At 36.1% G+C, this 24464-nt stretch overlaps 2 protein-coding genes across 3 annotated transcripts in view; one reads left to right on the forward strand and one right to left on the reverse strand.

Annotated features, from left to right (window-relative positions):
• Positions 1–22590, forward strand: part of ppp3r1a (protein phosphatase 3, regulatory subunit B, alpha a) — a 41500-nt gene extending 18910 nt beyond the window's left edge. Inside the window, exons 1-5 of one of the 2 annotated variants that reach the window (XM_077237667.1) lie at positions 5868–5989; positions 6570–6746; positions 16458–16517; positions 16597–16781; positions 19373–22590. In XM_077237667.1, the coding sequence (XP_077093782.1) occupies positions 5878–5989; positions 6570–6746; positions 16458–16517; positions 16597–16781; positions 19373–19420 (582 nt within the window). In that variant the 5' untranslated portion in view covers positions 5868–5877 and the 3' untranslated portion in view covers positions 19421–22590. Of the gene's footprint in view, positions 1–5867; positions 5990–6569; positions 6747–16457; positions 16518–16596; positions 16782–19372 lie in introns of those variants that run through there. The other variant, XM_077237668.1, reaches the window with a different exon arrangement.
• A 23-nt stretch (positions 22591–22613) lies between these two features.
• pno1 (partner of NOB1 homolog) overlaps positions 22614–24464 on the reverse strand; it is an 8766-nt gene continuing 6915 nt past the window's right edge. The window contains exon 7 of the mRNA XM_077237666.1: positions 22614–22787. Coding sequence (XP_077093781.1) covers positions 22720–22787 — 68 coding nt within the window. The 3' untranslated portion in view covers positions 22614–22719. The remainder of the gene's footprint in view (positions 22788–24464) is intronic.

The following is a 24464-nucleotide window of genomic DNA, read 5'->3' on the forward strand; positions in this document are numbered from 1 at the left end:
CATGGTGGAGCCAAAGGGTTGGAGGACCTTGGTGGAGCCAAAGGGTTAGAGGGGCATGGTGGAGCCAAAGGGTTGGAGGACCATGGTGGAGCCAAAGGGTTGGAGGGGCATGGTGGAGCCAAAGGGTTGGAGGGGCATGGTGGAGCCAAAGGGTTGGAAGGGCATGGTGAAGGCCACAGGGTTTGAGGGGCATGGTGGAGCCAAAGGGTTGGAGGACCATGGTGGACCAAAGGGTTGGAGGGGCATGGTGGAGCCAAAGGGTTGGAGGACCATGGTGGAGCCAAAGGGTTGGAGGGGCATGGTGGAGCAAAAGGGTTGGAGGGGCATGGTGGAGCCAAAGGGTTGGAAGGGCATGGTGAAGGCCACAGGGTTGGAGGGGCATGGTGGAGCCAAAGGGTTGGAGGGGCATGGTGGAGCCAAAGGGTTGGAGGGGCATGGTGAAGGCAAAAGGGTTGGAGGGGCATGGTGAAGGCAAAAGTGTTGGAGGGGCATGGTGGAGCCAAAGGGTTGGAGGGGCATGGTGGAGCCAAAGGGTTGGAGGGGCATGGTGGAGCCAAATGGTTGGAGGGGCATGGTGAAGGCAAAAGTGTTGGAGGGGCATGGTGGAGCCAAAGGGTTGGAGGGGCATGGTGCAGCCAAAGGGTTGGAGGGGCATGGTGGAGCCAAATGGTTGGAGGGGCATGGTGAAGCCAAAAGGGTTGGAGGGGCATGGTGGAGCCAATGGGTTGGAGGGGCATGGTGAAGGCAAAAGGGTTGGAGGGGCATGGTGAAGCCAAAGGGTTGGAGGACCATGGTGGAGCCAATGGGTTGGAGGAGTATGGTGAAGGCAAAAGGGTTGGAGGGGCATGGTGGAGCCAAAGGGTTAGAGGGGCATGGTGGAGCCAAAGAGTTGGAGGACCATGGTGGAGCCAATGGGTTGCCACATCAGGGTGAAGCTGGAGACTTGGAAGCCAAGGCGGATCCAAGCAGCTGGGCAAAGCCACTGAAGGAGGAGCCAAGGGAATGAAGGGATCCAAGAGTACAGATGGGGGACAATATACAGTAGTCAACATTTGAAGTGGATCAAAACATTTCATCAGAGTTATACATGATTTTTGAACAATACCCGTTCTTGACTTTTTTGATCCACTTCAAATGTTGACCACTGTATTTCAGGTCTAGGGGAATGCATGGAAATCTGATCCAGAATGTCCATCTCCACCAACTCTCCCTCAATGATGGACGCAAATACCGCCTCTCACACCTGGCCAGACTCCGGGTTTGCGGTGGGCTCTGGCATTGGGTAGGGTTCATGGCAGGCATGTGGAGGTGTTGGCTGGGTTCTGGTTCGCGGTCACCGGGGTTTGTTGGCGAAGACCTCGATAATGGGTAGACACTTTCCAGGCAACAGAGAATGTCTTATTGCCAAGTAAAATTCTCCAAATCTGGTAGCTTCAGAAAATAGATGTTAAGTTGCCCTGGGCTAATTTACAGAACCGGTTAAAGTAGTTAATCAAAGGACGACCTTTACAGGAGATGCCAATAAATGCTGCTGCTGTATCTATGTTTTAGGTTTGGCGACTGTTACGTAACTGTGTAGCATAAACCAAGTACGACGCGTGATGCAGAATGATCAATAGAAACAAGGAGACTTTAATGAACACTGAAGAACTCTTAGCACACTGAACAAAGAGATCTGAGGACTTATATACACAGGGATGATAATCAACAGAACAAAGCACAGGTGCAAGAAACTAATTAGAAACCATGACAACAAACAGTGAAGGAGAACTCAGGCAATTAGTGACAGGGAAAACAAAACCAAACAGAACATGACAGTGACAATACCTTAAATATAAAAAGTGCACTAATAATACACTCATAAGTAAAGATATTATACCTTAAATATAAAACATTCACCAATAATATACTAGTCAATATAAATACTTTACCTTCAATGTAAAAAAATACAGCAAATAATTCACTAATCAATATAAAATATTATACCTTGAATATAAAAAATGGACCAATAATACAATCATAAATATAAAAAAATGCACCAATAATACACTCATCAATATAAATATAATGCCTTAAATATAAAACATTACAATGATACAATCATAAATATAAATATTAAAACTTAAATATTAAAAATGGACCAATAATACACTCATCAATATAAATATTATGCCTTAAATATAATATTGTACTTGAAATATACACAAAAACTGACCAGACCACAAAATATACAAGACTATTAAAAACATAGTATGAGCAGTTCTGCACGTATTCTTTTATGCCCTGATGAAGGCAGTTTCTCTGCCGACACGCGTTGGTTTATAATATTTTTAATGTTAATACCTTGTGTTTTTCACATTTCCCCCCTCATCAGTTTTGAGTTGGGGATCTGTGTCGGGATCAGTGTTTGTACGTGAGGGCAGATTTGCTCTCGCACATCAGCAGCTCAGAGAAGGTCATTGTACAAATGGATTGATAGTTTCACCTACGCTTTTAAGAGAGTCCTCGATCCTCTCACTGCCTGTAATGGCATTAATTACAACTGAGCTAATTCTCCTGATTCATCATCACCGCTCATCTCAGCACAGAGTTAATGAATACACACACAGAAAACCGGCAGATTTCAGTGTTATCATCACCTTTGCTTTCTTCATCCAGTTTTAGGTTTATGTGACAGTAGTGCACAGATGTTGTGTGATCCATATACCTGTAGTTGCCTAGTAACACACGTGTGCTTAACTGGAAGGACTCGGTTAAATAGGCAAGATCCTCTTACATACGTGACCCTGGGCCACAAAACCAGTCATAAGGGTACATTTTTTTAAATTGATGATATAAATGTACATATCATCTGAAAGCTGAATAATTAAGCTTTCCATTTATGTACGGTTTGTTAGGATAGGATAATATTCTGAAAATCACTTTTTTGCTGCATCCACTCACAAAAATAACATTTTTATATATTTACGGTAGGATATTTACAAAATATTTTCATGGAAGCCAAAAATCGATTATTTTTACTAGGGCTTGGTATTGTTAGGAATTTCACAATTCGATTCGATTTCGATTCGATATTGATTTATTAGCTTCAATATCGATTCAATAATTAGTAAATACACAAGTAATTAAGTACCTGAGTATATTTTTAAATAATGTGTGCAGTATTACCAATGTTTAAGAACAAATTGACCCCAGCATGTTTCCTGTCATTGTTTATTTAGCAGAACATACTGTACAATATTGTACATGTGTTGAATACAAACCACAACTGTAACAAACAGGTGCTTTATTAACACACCTCTAAAATGCATGTAACTGTAATAGAAAGTATATTTCTTTCTTCCTATACATTCAAGTTATAAAAGAAATGTAAACAGAAACACAAAATGTGCATACTCATAAAAAAATTCGCTTTTTGAGGCACACGACCGCACATTCGCACACACACGCAAGGACTCTCGCTCTCTTCCTCTCTGTCATGCGCGCGCTACACGGTTTGGAGCTCGCGAGCTCTAGATTTCGGGAGATTTGAACTAATTTGCATACATCAGTGAGCCGCTATCAATATGCGGGAGACTCCCGGAGACTTATTGTTGTTCTTATTATAATTTAGGGGGGCTTAGGTACATTTTAGAGTAGCTTCAGCCCCCCTAAAGTAGGCCTAACGACGTCCCTGGTTGGCGGTGCTGGCTTGAACGGAGTGCAGCTGCTGTCCGTCATCTTGCTGTTTTGGTAAAACGCATCTTGTACAACGCTGAACGCTCTCACTAGACTGTTGCCCACAGCGCCGCCACTGGCCCGTGGGCTGAATAGATTCATAGGATTTGATGAATCGATATTGAATTGAGAAACAAATAATTGCAATGCATTGATGAATCGATACTTTTACCCAATGTATTGTTGGCTATTGCCACAAATATATGCAACTTCAGGGTCACATCTGGTTTTAAAACATAATCTGTGGTGATCCAGTCAGAAATGAACTGCAGTCTGAATTGCTACCAACATTTCTGCATTTCATTCAGTAACATTAGGCATTTAAATGCTGTTGAATGTTTGATGATCATGTTCTTTTACATGTGAGCAGTGCTTCTATCGCTCGTTTCTGCTTCTTCTCCTGTGTTTTGATCAGGAGATTCTGCACTCTTTCAGTCATCACGTCGGTATGGAGATGAGTTTGTTGAAGTTGTTGAGTGTAACACCCATGTCATTATACACATTTGTGTCCTCACAAATCACAAAAACACACACACACACACACACACACACACACACACACACACACACACACACACACACACACACAATGACATGCTTTCTGTAAGAGTTACCCTGTCTTTATTTTTATAGTTGTAATCAATCTTTGTGTTATGCAGAAATACAGAAATTAACAGGTATTACAGGAATATATTCGTTACATTTTAGGGGTGTAACGATACTCGAACCGAACTGAAGAACCGCGATATAGAACCCACGATTCGATTCGCCATACTCTTATGGCGTACCGAACACGCCCCGCCCCCTGCAACCCCGGCCCCGCCCAGCCCGGCTCATTGGACCTGGAATGTGTAACAACGAATTCAGTTTTGTAGCCTAACCACCATTAACACCATATAATAGCAAGCTTCGTGTTTTGTTACTTTCGATAATAAGCAAGGTGTAATCTTCAAATTCTGACTATTTGATCAAAAAAATCAAACAATAAATGCCGTTTTGGCGCTCTTTAATGTGGCGTGACAGATCGCTGTACTAGCTCTTCATTTCAAGCGGCAGCGCGGAGTAAACGCGAGTAACGTTAAACGCGATAATCTCTTCCTCAGTTACAAAATAAACATGAATGGACACCTGAAGGTATGTTGAAAAATACAGTATACTTACTTAAAGGCATCATAACTCGTGTAATCGCTCAATCAGTGTTTCAGCAGCGCAAAGACGTCAATAAAACTGCATAGCTTGTCACTAGCATTATATTTACCTCATCAGGCAAGTGATTCAGGGTCCACAACTTGTTGGTTCCTAGAGAAATTAACTCTTCCACTAAATAAATGCACTATATTATCCTATATATTATATTTTACTTAACCTGTTAATTATATCTTGATTATTTAATGTACGTTTAAAATATCTTTCATGAAAATGACAGCAACTGTGTAAATTATTATATTTCAATAACAAATTAGAGTAAAGTTAATGCAAAAACTGCCTTATGTTCAGTTTACATGTTTTCATACAATGTGTTGGGTGTTGATTATTATATCTAAAAAATAAATAGCATCTGAATTTAGGCTCTGCTGTTAACCTTTAATGTTATAGTAATGTGCGGCTCCCTATATAGTTTACAGCATTAGCAGATTTTTAATCCTTGCAAAATGTTTAATTGTTATTGAATTAATTTAAAGACAAAGACACCATTTTTTCATTAAACCACTGTTTAATTTGTTTTTTAGCTTTCTAAACCGAAACGAACCGAGTTTTGTGTATCGTTACACCCCTAATTTATATAGAATATAATCTACCGTAGATCTTTTTAATGTTTTTGACAGGAGTATCTTCTGCTCACCAAGGCTGCTTGTTTTAAACAGTGAAATATTATTACAATTGAAAATAATTGTTTTCTATGTGAATATATAGTCAAGTGTAATTAATGCAGCTTTGGTGAGCAGAAGAGACTCTTTCAAAAACATTACACATCTGAATTATCCCAACATTTTGAGCAGTAGTGTATTAAAACACAATCCCGTGTAAATATCAGTCTAAAGAGCCGTGGCTTTCGTTGAACTGATCAGAGTTGGGGGAGGCCGACTATAAGCTCATTCAGATTGTCACATGACTCTTTAGTTAGTAGTGGAGTTTGATATGGAAGAGCTTAGCAGTGGTATGAAACACAATCCCGGGATCCATATGGCTCATAGATACAGTGCGATGGGAAAGACTCTCCGTGGAAAGACCAATGTAATGCAAACCAAAGCTAAAGATCCTGCCACGGGATGTGAGTGTGTCCCATTGGACTCATTTCTCACTGTTTGGTTGTATTTGTGGTGTTTTGCACATTGTTTTGCTGAAGCACGGATAGTGTCTCGATTAGCTGGATTTACAGGAAAGGTTTGATGTGTGTGTTGGATCGTCTGCTAATGTTAGCAAAACCGAGGCAGCTCTCCTTATTAGGTTAGGATTCTTGTGATAAAAAATGTACAAATAGAGTCCTTAGAAACTTTATTTTACAGGCTTGTTACCCAAACCTGATTAGACGGGAATGCGTGCTTAAATTTTTTGATACGGTTGAAATAAAAAGAATAAATTATTTGCCTTTTCCCCTAAAAGCTGAGGAGGTGGACTTCAAAACTTTAAACGAGATTTATCTTACCAATTATTTTTTAAGAGTGAAATTTAATTTTGATGTGAACAATTATGACGATTTGTTTCTCACTGTTTGGTTGTATTTGTAGTGTTTTGCACATTGTGGCTCGATTAGCTGGATTTACAGGAATGTGAAAGGTTTGATGCGTGTGTTGGATCGTCTGCTAATGTTGTCCATTTATTTGTTTGTTTTGTTTCTCTGTCCACTCTAGTCGATGCTGATGAGATTAAAAGGCTGGGAAAGAGGTTTAAGAAACTCGACCTAGATAACTCGGGATCCCTGAGTGTGGAAGAGTTCATGTCTTTGCCCGAGTTACAGCAGAATCCACTGGTGCAGAGAGTCATCGATATATTCGACACGGACGGCAACGGCGAGGTGGATTTCAAAGGTGAGGCATCGATTACACTTACGAGAAGCCATTCGATCGCATGATAAACTAAATGCATTGTTTATTTAAAAGTGGAAACCTGTTGTTCATACGTTAAATGAATCTCGTGAAACATGCAGGTCGGGTTTCTATGGAAGCTTGTTTCCGCCACAAAATAAAACTTTTTAAAAGATAATCGTGAATTTTTATCTCACAATTGCGTTATATAAAGTCAGAATTGCGAGATATAAAGTCAGAATTGCGTGATATAAAGTCAGAATTGCGTGATATAAAGTCACAAATGTGAGATAAAGTCAGAATTGCATGATATAAAGTCACAAATGTGAGATATAAAGTCACAAATGCGAGATATAAAGTCACAATTGCAAGATATAAAGTCACAATTGCATGATATAGTCACAATTGCGTGATATAAAGTCAGAATTGCGTGATATAAAGTCACAAATGCGAGATATAAAGTCACAAATGCGTGATATAAAGTCACAAATGTGAGATATAAAGTCACAAATGTGAGATATAAAGTCAGAATTGAAAGATATAAAGTCACAATTGCATGATATAAAGTCACAAATGTGAGATATAAAGTCACAAATGTGAGATATAAAGTCACAAATGCGAGATATAAAGTCCGAATTGCATGATATAAAGTCACAATTGCGTGATATAAAGTCACAAATGCGTGATATAAAGTCACAATTGCGTGATATAAAGTCACAATTGTGAGATATAAAGTCAGAATTGCGTGATATAGTCACAATTGCGTGATATAAAGTCACAATTGCGTGATATAAAGTCACAAATGTGAGATATAAAGTCACAAATGTGAGATATAAAGTCACAAATGTGAGATTTAAAGTCACAAATGCGAGATATAAAGTCACAATTGCGTGATATAAAGTCACAAATGTGAGATATAAAGTCAGATTTGCGTGATATAGTCACAATTGCGTGATATAGTCACAATTGCGTGATATAAAGTCACAATTGCGTGATATAGTCACAAATGTGAGATATAAAGTCACAAATGTGAGATATAAAGTCACAAATGCGAGATATAAAGTCACAATTGCGTGATATAAAGTCAGAATTGCGTGATATAAAGTCACAATTGCGTGATATAAAGTCACAATTGCGTGATATAAAGTCACAATTGCGTGATATAAAGTCAGAATTGCGTGATATAAAGTCAGAATTGCGTGATATAAAGTCACAATTGCGTGATATAAAGTCAGAATTGCGTGATATAAAGTCAGAATTGTGAGATATAAAGTCAGAATTGTGAGATATAAAGTCAGAAATGCGTGATATAAAGTCACAATTGCGTGATATAAAGTCAGAATTGCGTGATATAAAGTCACAATTGCGTGATATAAAGTCACAATTGCGTGATATAAAGTCAGAATTGAGTGATATAAAGTCAGAATTGTGAGATATAAAGTCAGAATTGAGTGATATAAAGTCACAATTGCGTGATATAAAGTCACAATTGCGTGATATAAAGTCACAATTGCGTGATATAAAGTCACAATTGCGTGATATAAAGTCAGAATTGAGTGATATAAAGTCAGAATTGCGTGATATAAAGTCACAATTGCGTGATATAAAGTCAGAATTGCGTGATATAAAGTCACAATTGCGTGATATAAAGTCACAATTGCGTGATATAAAGTCAGAATTGAGTGATATAAAGTCACAATTGTGAGATATAAAGTCACAATTGCGTGATATAAAGTCAGAAATGCGTGATATAAAGTCACAATTGCGTGATATAAAGTCAGAATTGAAAGATATAAAGTCAGAATTGCGTGATATAAAGTCAGAATTGAAAGATATAAAGTCAGAATTGCGTGATATAAAGTCAGAATTGCGTGATATAAAGTCAGAATTGTGAGATATAAAGTCAGAATTGCGTGATATAAAGACACAAATGCCAGATATAAAGTCACAATTGCATGATATAAAGTCACAAATGCGAGATATAAAGTCACAAATGTGAGATATAAAGTCACAAATGCGAGATATAAAGTCACAATTGCATGATATAAAGTCACAAATGCGAGATATAAAGTCACAAATGTGAGATATAAAGTCAGAATTGTGAGATATAAAGTCACAATTGCGTGATATAAAGTCAGAATTGCGTGATATAAAGTCAGAATTGCGTGATATAAAGTCAGAATTGCGTGATATAAAGTCACAATTGCGTGATATAAAGTCACAATTGTGAGATATAAAGTCAGAATTGCGTGATATAGTCACAATTGCGTGATATAAAGTCACAATTGCGTGATATAAAGTCACAATTGCGTGATATAAAGTCACAAATGTGAGATATAAAGTCACAAATGTGAGATTTAAAGTCACAAATGCGAGATATAAAGTCACAATTGCGTGATATAAAGTCACAAATGTGAGATATAAAGTCAGATTTGCGTGATATAGTCACAATTGCGTGATATAGTCACAATTGCGTGATATAAAGTCACAATTGCGTGATATAGTCACAAATGTGAGATATAAAGTCACAAATGTGAGATATAAAGTCACAAATGCGAGATATAAAGTCACAATTGCGTGATATAAAGTCAGAATTGCGTGATATAAAGTCACAATTGCGTGATATAAAGTCACAATTGCGTGATATAAAGTCACAATTGCGTGATATAAAGTCAGAATTGCGTGATATAAAGTCAGAATTGCGTGATATAAAGTCACAATTGCGTGATATAAAGTCAGAATTGCGTGATATAAAGTCAGAATTGTGAGATATAAAGTCAGAATTGTGAGATATAAAGTCAGAAATGCGTGATATAAAGTCACAATTGCGTGATATAAAGTCAGAATTGCGTGATATAAAGTCACAATTGCGTGATATAAAGTCACAATTGCGTGATATAAAGTCAGAATTGAGTGATATAAAGTCAGAATTGTGAGATATAAAGTCAGAATTGAGTGATATAAAGTCACAATTGCGTGATATAAAGTCACAATTGCGTGATATAAAGTCACAATTGCGTGATATAAAGTCACAATTGCGTGATATAAAGTCAGAATTGAGTGATATAAAGTCAGAATTGCGTGATATAAAGTCACAATTGCGTGATATAAAGTCAGAATTGCGTGATATAAAGTCACAATTGCGTGATATAAAGTCACAATTGCGTGATATAAAGTCAGAATTGAGTGATATAAAGTCACAATTGTGAGATATAAAGTCACAATTGCGTGATATAAAGTCAGAAATGCGTGATATAAAGTCACAATTGCGTGATATAAAGTCAGAATTGAAAGATATAAAGTCAGAATTGCGTGATATAAAGTCAGAATTGAAAGATATAAAGTCAGAATTGCGTGATATAAAGTCAGAATTGCGTGATATAAAGTCAGAATTGTGAGATATAAAGTCAGAATTGCGTGATATAAAGACACAAATGCCAGATATAAAGTCACAATTGCATGATATAAAGTCACAAATGCGAGATATAAAGTCACAAATGTGAGATATAAAGTCACAAATGCGAGATATAAAGTCACAATTGCATGATATAAAGTCACAAATGCGAGATATAAAGTCACAAATGTGAGATATAAAGTCAGAATTGTGAGATATAAAGTCACAAATGTGAGATATAAAGTCAGAATTGCGTGATATAAAGTCACAATTGCGTGATATAAAGTCACAATTGCGTGATATAAAGTCACAATTGCATGATATAAAGTCACAAATGTGAGATATAAAGTCAGAATTGCGTGATATAAAGTCACAATTGCGTGATATAAAGTCACAATTGCGTGATATAAAGTCACAAATGTGAGATAAAGTCAGAATTGCGAGATATAGTCAGAATTGCGTGATATAAAGTCACAAATGTGAGATATTAAGTCACAAATGTGAGATATAAAGTCACAAATGTGAGATATTAAGTCACAAATGTGAGATATTGTCACAAATGTGAGATATAAAGTCACAAATGTGAGATATTAAGTCACAAATGTGAGATATAAAGTCACAAATGCGAGATATAAAGTCACAAATGTGAGATATAAAGTCAGAATTGCGTGATATAAAGTCAGAATTGCGTGATATAAAGTCAGAATTGCGTGATATAGTCACAAATGTGAGATATAAAGTCAGAATTGCGTGATATAAAGTCACAATTGCGTGATATAAAGTCACAATTGCGTGATATAAAGTCACAAATGCGTGATATAAAGTCACAAATGTGAGATATAAAGTCAGAATTGCGTGATATAGTCACAATTGCGTGATATAGTCACAATTGCGTGATATAAAGTCACAATTGCGTGATATAGTCACAAATGTGAGATATAAAGTCACAAATGTGAGATATAAAGTCACAATTGCGTGATATAAAGTCACAATTGCGTGATATAAAGTCAGAATTGCGTGATATAAAGTCACAATTGCGTGATATAAAGTCACAATTGCGTGATATAAAGTCACAATTGCGTGATATAAAGTCAGAATTGCGTGATATAAAGTCACAATTGCGTGATATAAAGTCACAATTGCGTGATATAAAGTCACAATTGCGTGATATAAAGTCACAATTGCGTGATATAAAGTCAGAATTGTGAGATATAAAGTCAGAATTGTGAGATATAAAGTCAGAAATGCGTGATATAAAGTCACAATTGCGTGATATAAAGTCACAATTGCGTGATATAAAGTCACAATTGCGTGATATAAAGTCACAATTGCGTGATATAAAGTCACAATTGCGTGATATAAAGTCACAATTGCGTGATATAAAGTCAGAATTGCGTGATATAAAGTCACAATTGCGTGATATAAAGTCAGAATTGAGTGATATAAAGTCAGAATTGCGTGATATAAAGTCACAATTGCGTGATATAAAGTCAGAATTGAGTGATATAAAGTCAGAATTGCGTGATATAAAGTCAGAATTGAGTGATATAAAGTCAGAATTGCGTGATATAAAGTCACAATTGCGTGATATAAAGTCAGAATTGAGTGATATAAAGTCACAATTGCGTGATATAAAGTCAGAATTGAGTGATATAAAGTCAGAATTGTGAGATATAAAGTCACAATTGCGTGATATAAAGTCAGAAATGCGTGATATAAAGTCACAATTGCGTGATATAAAGTCAGAATTGCGTGATATAAAGTCAGAATTGTGAGATATAAAGTCAGAAATGCGTGATATAAAGTCAGAATTGCGTGATATAAAGTCACAATTACGTGATATAAAGTCAGAAATGCGTGATATAAAGTCACAATTGCGTGATATAAAGTCAGAATTGCGTGATATAAAGTCAGAATTGCGAGATATAAAGTCAGAAATGCGTGATATAAAGTCAGAATTGCGTGATATAAAGTCACAATTGCGTGATATAAAGTCAGAATTGCGTGATATAAAGTCAGAATTGTGAGATATAAAGTCAGAATTGAGTGATATAAAGTCAGAATTGTGAGATATAAAGTCACAATTGCGTGATATAAAGTCAGAATTGCGTGATATAAAGTCAGAATTGCGTGATATAAAGTCAGAATTGCGTGATATAAAGTCAGAATTGCGTGATATAAAGTCAGAATTGCGTGATATAAAGTCAGAATTGCGTGATATAAAGTCACAATTGCGTGATATAAAGTCAGAATTGCGTGATATAAAGTCAGAATTGCGTGATATAAAGTCACAATTGCGTGATATAAAGTCAGAATTGCGTGATATAAAGTCAGAATTGTGAGATATAAAGTCAGAATTGAGTGATATAAAGTCAGAATTGTGAGATATAAAGTCACAATTGCGTGATATAAAGTCACAATTGCGTGATATAAAGTCAGAATTGCGTGATATAAAGTCAGAATTGCGTGATATAAAGTCAGAATTGCGTGATATAAAGTCAGAATTGCGTGATATAAAGTCAGATTTGCGTGATATAAAGTCAGAATTGCGTGATATAAAGTCAGAATTGCGTGATATAAAGTCAGAATTGCGTGATATAAAGTCACAATTGCGTGATATAAAGTCACAATTGCGTGATATAAAGTCACAATTGAGTGATATAAAGTCAGAATTGTGAGATATAAAGTCACAATTGCGTGATATAAAGTCAGAAATGCGTGATATAAAGTCACAATTGCGTGATATAAAGTCAGAATTGCGTGATATAAAGTCAGAATTGTGAGATATAAAGTCAGAAATGCGTGATATAAAGTCAGAATTGCGTGATATAAAGTCACAATTGCGTGATATAAAGTCAGAAATGCGTGATATAAAGTCACAATTGCGTGATATAAAGTCAGAATTGCGTGATATAAAGTCAGAATTGCGAGATATAAAGTCAGAAATGCGTGATATAAAGTCAGAATTGCGTGATATAAAGTCACAATTGCGTGATATAAAGTCAGAATTGCGTGATATAAAGTCAGAATTGTGAGATATAAAGTCAGAATTGAGTGATATAAAGTCAGAATTGTGAGATATAAAGTCACAATTGCGTGATATAAAGTCACAATTGCGTGATATAAAGTCAGAATTGCGTGATATAAAGTCAGAATTGCGTGATATAAAGTCAGAATTGCGTGATATAAAGTCAGAATTGCGTGATATAAAGTCAGAATTGCGTGATATAAAGTCAGAATTGCGTGATATAAAGTCAGAATTGCGTGATATAAAGTCAGAATTGCGTGATATAAAGTCAGAATTGCGTGATATAAAGTCACAATTGCGTGATATAAAGTCACAATTGCGTGATATAAAGTCAGAATTGTGAGATATAAAGTCAGAATTGTGAGATATAAAGTCACAATTGCGTGATATAAAGTCAGAATTGCGTGATATAAAGTCAGAATTGCGTGATATAAAGTCAGAATTGCGTGATATAAAGTCAGAATTGCGTGATATAAAGTCACAATTGCGTGATATAAAGTCAGAATTGCGTGATATAAAGTCAGAATTGCGTGATAAAAAGTCAGAATTGCGTGATATAAAGTCACAATTGCGTGATATAAAGTCACAATTGTGAGATATAAAGTCACAATTACCTTTTATATTTTTTATTCTGTGGTGGAAACGAGCTTTCATACATTTCACCCCAGAAAAAAACAAAACAAATATTTATTTTGAGTTCATTAAGCCAATATTAGGACTAAGTTTAACATGAAATTGCATTGTGATGTTTTCGTGACAATTAAACACATTTAAACTATTTCACATGATTCTCTCTTTTCACAGGTGATGTGGACTATTTTCTCTTTACAGTATTATAGTAAAGAAATAAGATTAATGCAATACATTTTGTTTAAATTAAAATAAAGGCATAAAGGCAAAACAACAAATACATATTCAATTTAATAATTATTTAAACAACGTATTTCTTTCTCTTTACAGTACATATACATTTATTGATTTGGCAGATTGCTTTTATCCAAAGTGACTTACAATCGAGGGTAATGGGAATGAGAGTTTTGCATCAAAATAATAAGAATTAGGGAATTGTTTTATATTGTTATGAGATGTCACAGAAATCCTGGTTTTCTTAAAATAGGCTTTATTTTTGTCGAGGCATATATAATGTGGCCTAAAATATGACAAGTTCAGTCAAATGAACGCATGATGCCATGTTATGATTTTAATGCATTGCATTCTGAGAATATTGCATGCAAAAATGTGTCTGTCCTCAAACTGAACTACGTCAACAAATGAGCTTAAAGTAGCTCAGACATGTTGCATCACACACACAAGAAGGCCTTTGTGTCCTTTGCCAAGAACATACACATTCGTTCACACTGATCTAGACCCGCACGATTCTGGATGAGTTTGTTTGGTTTCAAACAGAGATCACGATCCTCCCATGATTCTGAACAGACAACTAAACAAAATAACATTTTCTGACAAAATGTTAATTGCTGCAGTCTATCTAAAAAATATATAAGTCATTTGAATGTTTTTTTTTTTTAATGGATTGAGTGAATGATTCAATGACTCACTCATAAAGACTTCACTCCTTTCATTAGTGAATGAATCACTCTTCGTTCCAATGTTCATTCATACTATCCATCCTTGTCCCAAAGCATATGGTGTGTTCAAGTCATCTCGTATCGATCGTATTTACGAGTTGAACGCACATAAACGCCACCACAATGTCGTAAACACGAGTGGGGAGCTCGGGATTTTCTTTAAGTCCCGATCTTTACGAGTTGTGGGCGTGTCAGTGAGAAACATGGCGCAATACCACAATACTTCAAGCTATTTAGCTGTGATATTGTCAGGCTTTTCTATTTACAGCGCGATAAGCTAATTGCCTGCACAGAATATGATAGCATTATAAAATAACAATATGTAATGATAAAGTTTGCAGTGGCTTATAAATTAACTAAAAACATAAAAATGCAAAGCACACCTTATGCAAATCTTTGTTCTTCATTTTCTAGGACTAGAGTTTAGGAACCTTGCTGTATTTTTATGTAATTAATTCAGAGACAGTACGCTGCATCTTACTCAGACGAAAGTGACTTGAACGTCGTAAACACGACTTCCCACCTCGTAAGTACGAACTTCCCAGGAGGACTTGAACGCACTAATAATATGTTGAAAAAAGTATGCCAGAAGTCCCCTGATGATCTACAATTTCCAGTAGCTTTTCGAAGTGTGGATCCGTGCTCACTATAACAGCTAATATTACCCACAACCCATTGCGCTTTAGAGGAGGATACGGTTAAAATCTACAAACATAAATAAAAAGTGTTAAAAAAACTACAAACATGGCGGATGTGCGCAACCGACGGTTAAATTGAGAGGTTAAGATAAACGGGTTTGACTGAGTAATAATCAACATTTAACCTGATAAAACATATTTATACGATGTTATCCACATTATATTTAATCTGCAAACACAATGTAAACTTTAAAAAACATCCGTTTGGCCATTAAATTTTAAATTATTTATCATTATACAAACACACGAGGAGACTTTTTGCTTTAAAGAGCCGTGACTGACGGACTGACTGATGATTGACAGGCCAGTTTACGTAACAGGATGCGTGTAACTATGTTGTATGTAACACTATTGTATGACACTACAAACACTACAAACTCAAAAGTATGCAGTTTTTCTTCACAAAAAGACACGTAGTATAAATAGGCGAATTCAGACGCATTATCAGTGTTTCTGAACGAATATCTTGATTCAGTGATTCAAGTGAATGATTCAATGACTCACTCATAAAGACTTCACTCGTTTCATTCTCTTCAATGAACGATTCAATGATAAATACATTTTTAACAGTCACTTGTCGCCACCTACTGGTGTAACAATATAAATGACAATCCTTATTTGAAGTGTCAAGCTACTTTTAAAAGATGATTTACTGTATTTTGATCACTACCGTTGACACCGGTGTTTATATCTGAATTATAATCTTTCATCCCAGTACTTCTGTGATTAATATGAACGATTGTAACACGGAACGATTGTAACACGGAAATAATGATAGAGTCGAATCTCTGTCGTTTAAGAATAAGATCGCGAGTGTGTTTGAATCAAGATCGCTATCTTTTCACGATTAATCGTGCAGCTCTACATTCTTGATTTGTATCAAATGATCTCTTTATTATCAGCTCAGAGCTCATCAGTCGCTTTTAATAAAAAGTGCATGCTTTATCATTATAACATTTGTCAGTTACAGGATTAATAATCACTATTGTTGTTTGGTCTCTGCAGAGTTCATCGAGGGCGTCTCTCAGTTCAGTGTGAAGGGTGATAAGGAAATGAAGCTTCGCTGTGAGTATGAAAGCACATCTCTTCTGTATATTACGTCACGTCAAACAATAACTGACCTGTGCCGTGTTTCTGGAGCCAGTCGCTTTCAGGATCTATGACATGGACAAGGATGGCTACATTTCCAACGGGGAGCTGTTCCAGGTGTTGAAGATGATGGTGGGCAACAACCTGAAGGACACGCAGCTGCAGCAGATCGTGGATAAGACCATCATCAACGCAGACAAGGACGGAGATGGGCGGATATCCTTCGAGGAGTTCTGCGCTGTGAGAAATCTATTCGTTGAGCGTAAACTAGCCCAAGTCTGGGGCCCGTTGTATAAACATAGCCATTACGTTAAGACTGTGTGTTAAGTTCTAGTGTGACCCACTAGCAGTTAGTTAGGGGCAGTCAGTCTGTCTTTTCAGTATTAAATTAGGCCAATCTACATTTTTATGTAACTGATATAAAAAAGCTATGAACCGTCTAAAAGAAAAATTTGATGTCTAACTTGTAAGATTAGTCTTAGCGGTTTATGCAACTGGCCCCTGGTTAGATAGTCTGGCTGCCCATTTAAATCTATCTACAGTATACATTTTGAACAGTTTGTTTGTGTATATCTTTTACCATTTTATTTTAACTTTTAAGTATAAACTCAAAATAGATTTGCACGTAAAAAAGTTTTGGAATTGCGAGAAACTAGTGCAAAGTGCCCGTGCAAAATCTGTGTTTGTGTGTGTTTTTAGTGATTGGTTTGGTGTGTTTGAGTGCTCATTGTTACAATTACACAGCAAAAGTCTGGTGACATTTTTATTTGTGCATGGTAGAAAGCAAATACTGATACTGACATAATGACATACAATAAATATGGAAAATTGAACTACACTATTCAGGGAGCAGAACTCGGAGAAAACGCTACGCTTGAGCAAACAGTTTGTGTCTCTGGTCCTGCGCTGTGATCACTCAGTCCGATATATTTACCGATATCTTTTGCATTTCTAATCCAAACAACCTCAAAGTTGGCACTGCACTTACTCGTGCCCGTAGCAAGACACCCGTCAAGTTTGAAATCCATCGGACTAACGGTTCGAGAGATATGCGAATAACAAACACACAGTTTTAGTAAATCATGGCCACGTTGAACTAATTTGTTCCCTCATTTTGATTTAACTAAAACAGTGAAATTAGTTATTACAATGTGGCCACAAGTAACGTAAAACGAGGAAACAAATTATTAATGAATATCTGTGTAATTGGAGGTGTGGCCTTTGACAATACTCTTAATGAGTTGGTTTTAAGGGTGTTTACATGACAACGATGTACTAAAAACAAAAGTTTTTCCATTGTATTTTTCACCTACCGACGACAACGTTGTCAAAACGTTCCCCTTCACACGGATCCGTGAAAACGACTAAAACCGCTGTATTCTGCTGTCAGGCCAGTAGATGGCGATGTCACTTCGCAAATTCACATTTTCGTAGTTTTCACTGAGACGATAATAGACTATTTAACAGAAAACTTGCACTTTAACACGTGCACCGTGCATCACTTGCACTTGGACTGTTTTCAAAAGTTTGCGTTGTCGTGTAAATGAACGGCCAAAATGCATAAAAAGCTTTCTGTTTTTAGTTGAAAACGGTGACTATTCGTTGAGCTTAATCTAGCCTAAGTCTGGTCAGATATTCTGCCTGCCCATTAAAATTTATGTAGATATATTTTGAACAATTTGTTTGTATAAATCTTTTATTATTTTATTTTAATTTAGAAGTATGAATTCAAAATAGAATTGCGAGAGATAATAGTTTATACCTGGCAATTCTGACTATAATGCGCAATTTCTAGTTTATATCTACAGAGCCCCACACATGACTTAGACAAAATATATATCATTCCAACTCTCTTTTTAATAAATCGTGGCCACGTTGAATTCATTTTTTCGCCCATTTTGATTGAACTAAAACAGGGGAATTAATTATGACAACGTGGCCACGATTAACTTAAAACAAGGAAAGCAGTTCGTTAAACGCACTGACGTATTAGTAAATCATGGATGAAGTAATTCATGGCCACAACATACATATTTTTTTTCCAAACGTTTTGTATATCTCCGTATAAAAATCCCAATTACCCTTTTTTTATTCTGTGGTGAAAATGAGCTGCAATACTACTCAAACTTGCATCATTATGAAATTGTATTAACAATGTTTCTTTCAGTTTCTCATTTTGAATTTTTATAGCCTAATTAGAGGTGTAGCCTTTGTCATTATTAATGTAAATACTCTTAAATTAGTTGTTTTTAAGGGCATTTATATGATAACGATGTACTAAAAACTGAAGTTTTCACGTACAGACAACGACGTTGTCAGAACGTTCCCCTTTAATACAGATCCGCAAAAATGACAAAAATCACTGTATTCTGCTGTCAGGCCAGTAGATGGCGATGTTACATTGTAAAAGGGTCACCATATTCAGGAAATTCACATTTTGCAGTTTTCACAAAGACGATAACAGTATAGTTTTAAAAAAAAACGTGTACTTTGAATCCCGTTTTCAAAAATTTGCGTTGTTGTGTAAAAGAGCCGCCAAAACGCAAAAAAATCGTTCCTTTTTCAGTTGAAAACAGTGTTGTGTAAACGGCCCCAAAATTTGCTGATACTTAAATGTTTTGTAAGCCTGAAGAAGGTCCATTGATTAAATCATCGTATCAATTTTAGTGACATAAGTTTATATTGAACTTTTATCCGACACACCTACGAATGATTCAAGTGCACGAGGCTCTACATTTTCTGTAAAATAAGTATACAAATATTATATTTTAGCAGAAGTTCTAAATGTTTGATGTAAATGTCTACATGAATAATGCTGTTTCCCGCTGCAGGTCGTGGGAGGTCTCGATATACACAAGAAGATGGTTGTGGATGTGTGAGCGAGTCCGTCTCTCTCCATCAGATCCGCTTTCCTCTCATCTCTGACGATCTGCTCAAGATATCCAGCAAATGCTCTCTGTGTATTTCAATGGAAGTATTTAAGCCACTTTTGTCAAATAGAAGCCTTGTCAAGCCAACGTGTGAGTGTTATTGAACTCCAATCTGCTCAATAACCTGCTGTAGCACTTTATGGGCTTATGGACACTGAAAGAGCATGTCAGGTAAAGAGGAAAGAGCATTGGCTTGTCCATATTTATTTAGGGTTTTTTTTTTTTAAATGCTTCTTTTCTAATATTTATTTTGTTTCATCTTTTTTTTTATTAAGTATAATATAAATAGGTATATGTAGGGTATGACGTGCCAAGCAGAACATACAGAACAAACAAGCTTGTTCCATTGCATGACGTAAAGATGCAATGTTTGCTTTTTTTCCTGTTACGCTTTGTGATATAATCTATTTCTATCATTCTAGCATTTTGGATTTTAGCATCTAACCATGTTTAATACCTGTTTTTGTATTAATCGTGATATAATGTTTATGTATAAATGTTTATATTGTTGGAAAGTGCATCTTCATGTCTGATTCGTTGAGACAGTCCAACAGAAACTTACTGAGAAACAAAATGCGTTTGGTTCATGTGAAAGTGTAACGTAATGAATATGTCTGTCCATATGAGAATCCCAGCATACGGTGGTCACAAATAGTATTGGGACACTAAAATCACAATAACAACGAATGTCACGGCAATAGAAAACTCAATGTCAAAGCAAGACTCACCTGCATGATCTTTCCTCAGCATTAACTTGCAGAAACCCTTGTTTTTAGCGACACCGGTGGCCGTCAAGTGAACTGCAGTCAGAAACCCTTGTTTTTAGCGACACCGGTGGCCGTCAAGTGAACTGCAGTCAGAAACCCTTGTTTTTAGCGACACCGGTGGCCGTCAAGTGAACTGCAGTCAGAAACCCTTGTTTTTAGCGACACCGGTGGCCGTCAAGTGAACTGCAGTCAGAAACTCTTGTTTTTAGCGACACCGGTGGCCGTCAAGTGAACTGCAGTCAGAAACTCTTGTTTTTAGCGACACCGGTGGCCGTCAACTGAACTGCAGTCAGAAACCCTTGTTTTTAGCGACACCGGTGGCCGTCAAGTGAACTGCAGTCAGAAACCCTTGTTTTTAGCGACACCGGTGGCTGTCAAGTGAACTGCAGTCAGAAACCCTTGTTTTTAGCGACACCGGTGGCCGTCAAGTGAACTGCAGTCAGAAACCCTTGTTTTTAGCGACACCGGTGGCTGTCAAGTGAACTGCAGTCAGAAACCCTTGTTTTTAGCGACACCGGTGGCCGTCAAGTGAACTGCAGTCAGAAACCCTTGTTTTTAGCGACACCGGTGGCCGTCAAGTGAACTGCAGTCAGAAACCCTTGTTTTTAGCGACACCGGTGGCCGTCAAGTGAACTGCAGTCAGAAACCCTTGTTTTTAGCGACACCGGTGGCCGTCAAGTGAACTGCAGTCAGAAACGTGTTGCTAACGTTGCGTATAAGACTGAACATTATTCAAGGCCCACAAGTTATTTTGCTTAGAAGTAAAAAGTTGTAGTAAATACCTTTGCAATGATAAACTGTTAATGAACATCCTGAAGTAGATGAATATGGGCTAGTCTTTCCTCTAAATAACAAATTAAACAATTAAAATGACGCAATGAGAAAACATCAGTTCAGAAAGCATCTGATCATAGAGATGTGTGTGTTTACAGCAGCTCTCAGATTCACCGGAATCATGTCCACAGATGAGGTCATGAGATTTTCACTATCAAGTCTATTTGAGACTATTGACTTAATCTTTTCTCTGCGTGCCACATTGTGACTGTACAGTACAGAACGGCTTTTTTGGCATTCTGAACATTGTATAATCATACGTTTAACGTCATTGAACGCGTGTAAACGTCACATCCTTTAGATTTTCCCGGCAAAAATCGACAGTCTTTCATTGATAACCTGGGAAGTCTGGGAAGGTCTCGCTTTTCTAGCATTCGTTACAAGCTGTCCACACATTGGCAATAAAAAAGCGATTATTAAATGAAAGTTCTGGTAACACTTTACGATAAGGTTCATTAGTTAACATTAGTGAGCATGAACTAATAATGAACTGCACTTATACAGCATTTATTATCTTTGTTAATTTCAATATTTACTAATGCATTAATAAAATCAAAAGTTGTATTCGTTAACTGTGAACTAACATGAACAGCTGTATTTTTATTAACTAACATTAACAAAGATGAACAAATACAGTAACTAATGTATTGCTCATTGTTAAATACATAAACAAATAAACCTTATTGTAAAGTATTACCAGAAATCTTATATATACTTCTACTAACCAAAGCTTGCACATCGAAACAGTTTATGTAAAATCTAACAAACCTATATTTGCTGAAATAAAAATAAGCTCTCTTGCAATGACGCTTGCTTTGATATTTCATATAATGTGGCGGAAGTGTGCAACTCTTTTTGGGACTGCTGTGTATCTATAATCTATAAACACACGGATGATTTTCATGTCCATCTTTTGTATACTCACGTGTAAATGCAGCAGGATCCCCGTGTGCTTTGGTAAACGTGTATCACACAGTACATGAGCTCTAAAGCATCTAACTGTTGGTATAGGCAAGTATATTTCAACAAGACCGTGGCTTAAAGTTATAAATGAATTTTCTCTGAACGTTTACATGCATGACGGGAGCAGCTTCACCAAACTCATCTCTGTCTGTTCACTCCGATCTCAACATATCAACCAATCTATGACCATAATACTCACTTCTGCTGTGTTACCTACTTCCTTTCTGCATGTTTATCAGTTTAACCTACTCGAACTGTTACACGTCAGCTGTGAAAGTTATCTCCACTATCAGATGTTGCCAAATTAGAAAACAAACACTTCCTTCAGTCACGTTCAGGTCTCATCATTTGCCCTTGGTTTTGTAAATACACATCTTTTACGAAATTCATGCTTTAAGAAAATAATTTTCCTGCAACTTTTGCTCTCGTACACATAAAGGCACAATAAACACGTCAGTTATGGGATGTCTATTCTGCATGCTGCATCAAATTAACTTCTATGGGATATATGGACTACTTGATGATACTATATGAAACAATAAACATTTAAACTACTGAATGGATCCACTCGCGTCTCATTTTCATTCATGATGCGTTTATTCTCTGAAGGATCAGTAATGTCCACATGGTCTGATCCGTGATGCTGTGAGTCTGCAGTGTTTCTGGATCAGTTCATGACGGCTTTTAAAACCTCTCAGCTGAGCGACTCGCCACGGCACGAATGTTGCTGTAAACCTTCGACGGTGGACTTCCTGTGAAAGGTAAATAGCAGCAGAATTATTTCCTGGGGTTTCTTTAGATGCATATATTTTGAGTGCCCATTGTTACAATTACACAACAAAAGTCCAGTGACATTTTTAGACACCAGATTAACTACGTCACATTCATATATATCAAAAACAGTTCTTTTAAACTGTATTACCCTTAACTGTCACAATCCCGTATACGGATATCTAACTTTACTTCGCTATATTACTATTAAATCCTAATCTAATTATGACAAACTATATATCGTTGGAAAGGTCTAAGACTCCTAAATAGATATTTTAGCGCAGTTTTTTTCTTACAAATTACGTTTGAACAGTAATATATGAATTTATGACAAGAGTGCGCCTCGAAAAATCGACGTCATTACAGGAGTTTCGGACCTTCGTCACAAAAAGTCGACGCACACACTTAATAATTGAAACTTTGGTTTTAAATGCTAAAAGTTCATAATAAAACAATCTAGTATTTGTCAATAAAAAAAGATACAATTATATTTTAAAAAGTAAAGTAAGAAGTCCTCTAAAAAGTATAATATATATTATATATATATATAAATACATTTTTTAATTATTATTATATCAAATATTTAGTAGTTATCATAAATTAGGTATCATTTGAAAGCTTACGAACTCAGAATTCATCCTGTGAAAACCGTTTTGAAATTGGATGTTGCGTTACCATAGAAACGGTATTTTTTTATTAGGCCCCTCCCCTTTTGGGCATCATCTTTCACAATTTATTATCAAAACCTTTTCTAATATTGACAAAACACATATTGTCAGAAAGTTCTGAGTCTCAAGGTTCCATATTTAGTGACAGAAGTGATATTTGGATAGAAATTTATGAATTTGTTACAGCAGAATGCATACAATTAAATTCAATGGAATGCAATGGCACCCGGTGGCTATTTTTGGTACTACGCCTAAACAAAATCTCATGGGAACTTCAATTTTTGTGATATCAACTTGAAATTTGGAACACAACTTGGTTAGATATATAGCTTTCATTTTATAGTAATTTTATAGTAAAAAATATTTTGTAAAATATTTATTTTATATTAAAAAATATATATTAATAAAGTATATTTGATTTACTGTAAATTATAACTTCCATAACTTTTTCATACTTTAATTTATTGAAGTGCTTTCACTTCAGTAATAATCTGCTGATTGTTTTCTTTAAAACTAGACCAAACTTAGGTCTGTATTCCAAAGCATTCTTGAATTACAACCATTTAAGTTTGTATAGTGCATTTTAATGTCAATTATCAAAAGGGGGATTTCACAATATTACCGTTTTTTGTTGTATTTTTAATGAAATAAATACAGCATAGGTGAGCATACGTGACTTCTTTTAAAAACATAAAAAAATCGTACCGATCTCAAACTTTTGAACGGCAGTGTGTGTGTGTGTAGATATAAAATTTGGATTTCATATATTCATTTCTTATTCAAACAAAATCCTGCCATCCAGCATCTCCTCCCTTCCTCCTTTTCACCAAGAATGTGTTTTAGATGGACAGATCAATACAGTACAAAGAACATAAAAAAATGTAGGATGTTGGAAAATAACAATGTCTTTTCTGTTAAAGCGGCACTACGCAGGATTTCCGTTTTTGTCAAACAGCGCCCCCTAGAGTCGCTGTAGAGTACTTGTATTTA

The sequence above is a fragment of the Siphateles boraxobius genome, unplaced genomic scaffold (genome assembly GCF_051911475.1).
Source record: "Siphateles boraxobius isolate OS27281-9 unplaced genomic scaffold, OSU_SipBor_1 204, whole genome shotgun sequence".
NCBI classification, from domain to species: Eukaryota; Metazoa; Chordata; class Actinopteri; order Cypriniformes; family Leuciscidae; genus Siphateles; species Siphateles boraxobius.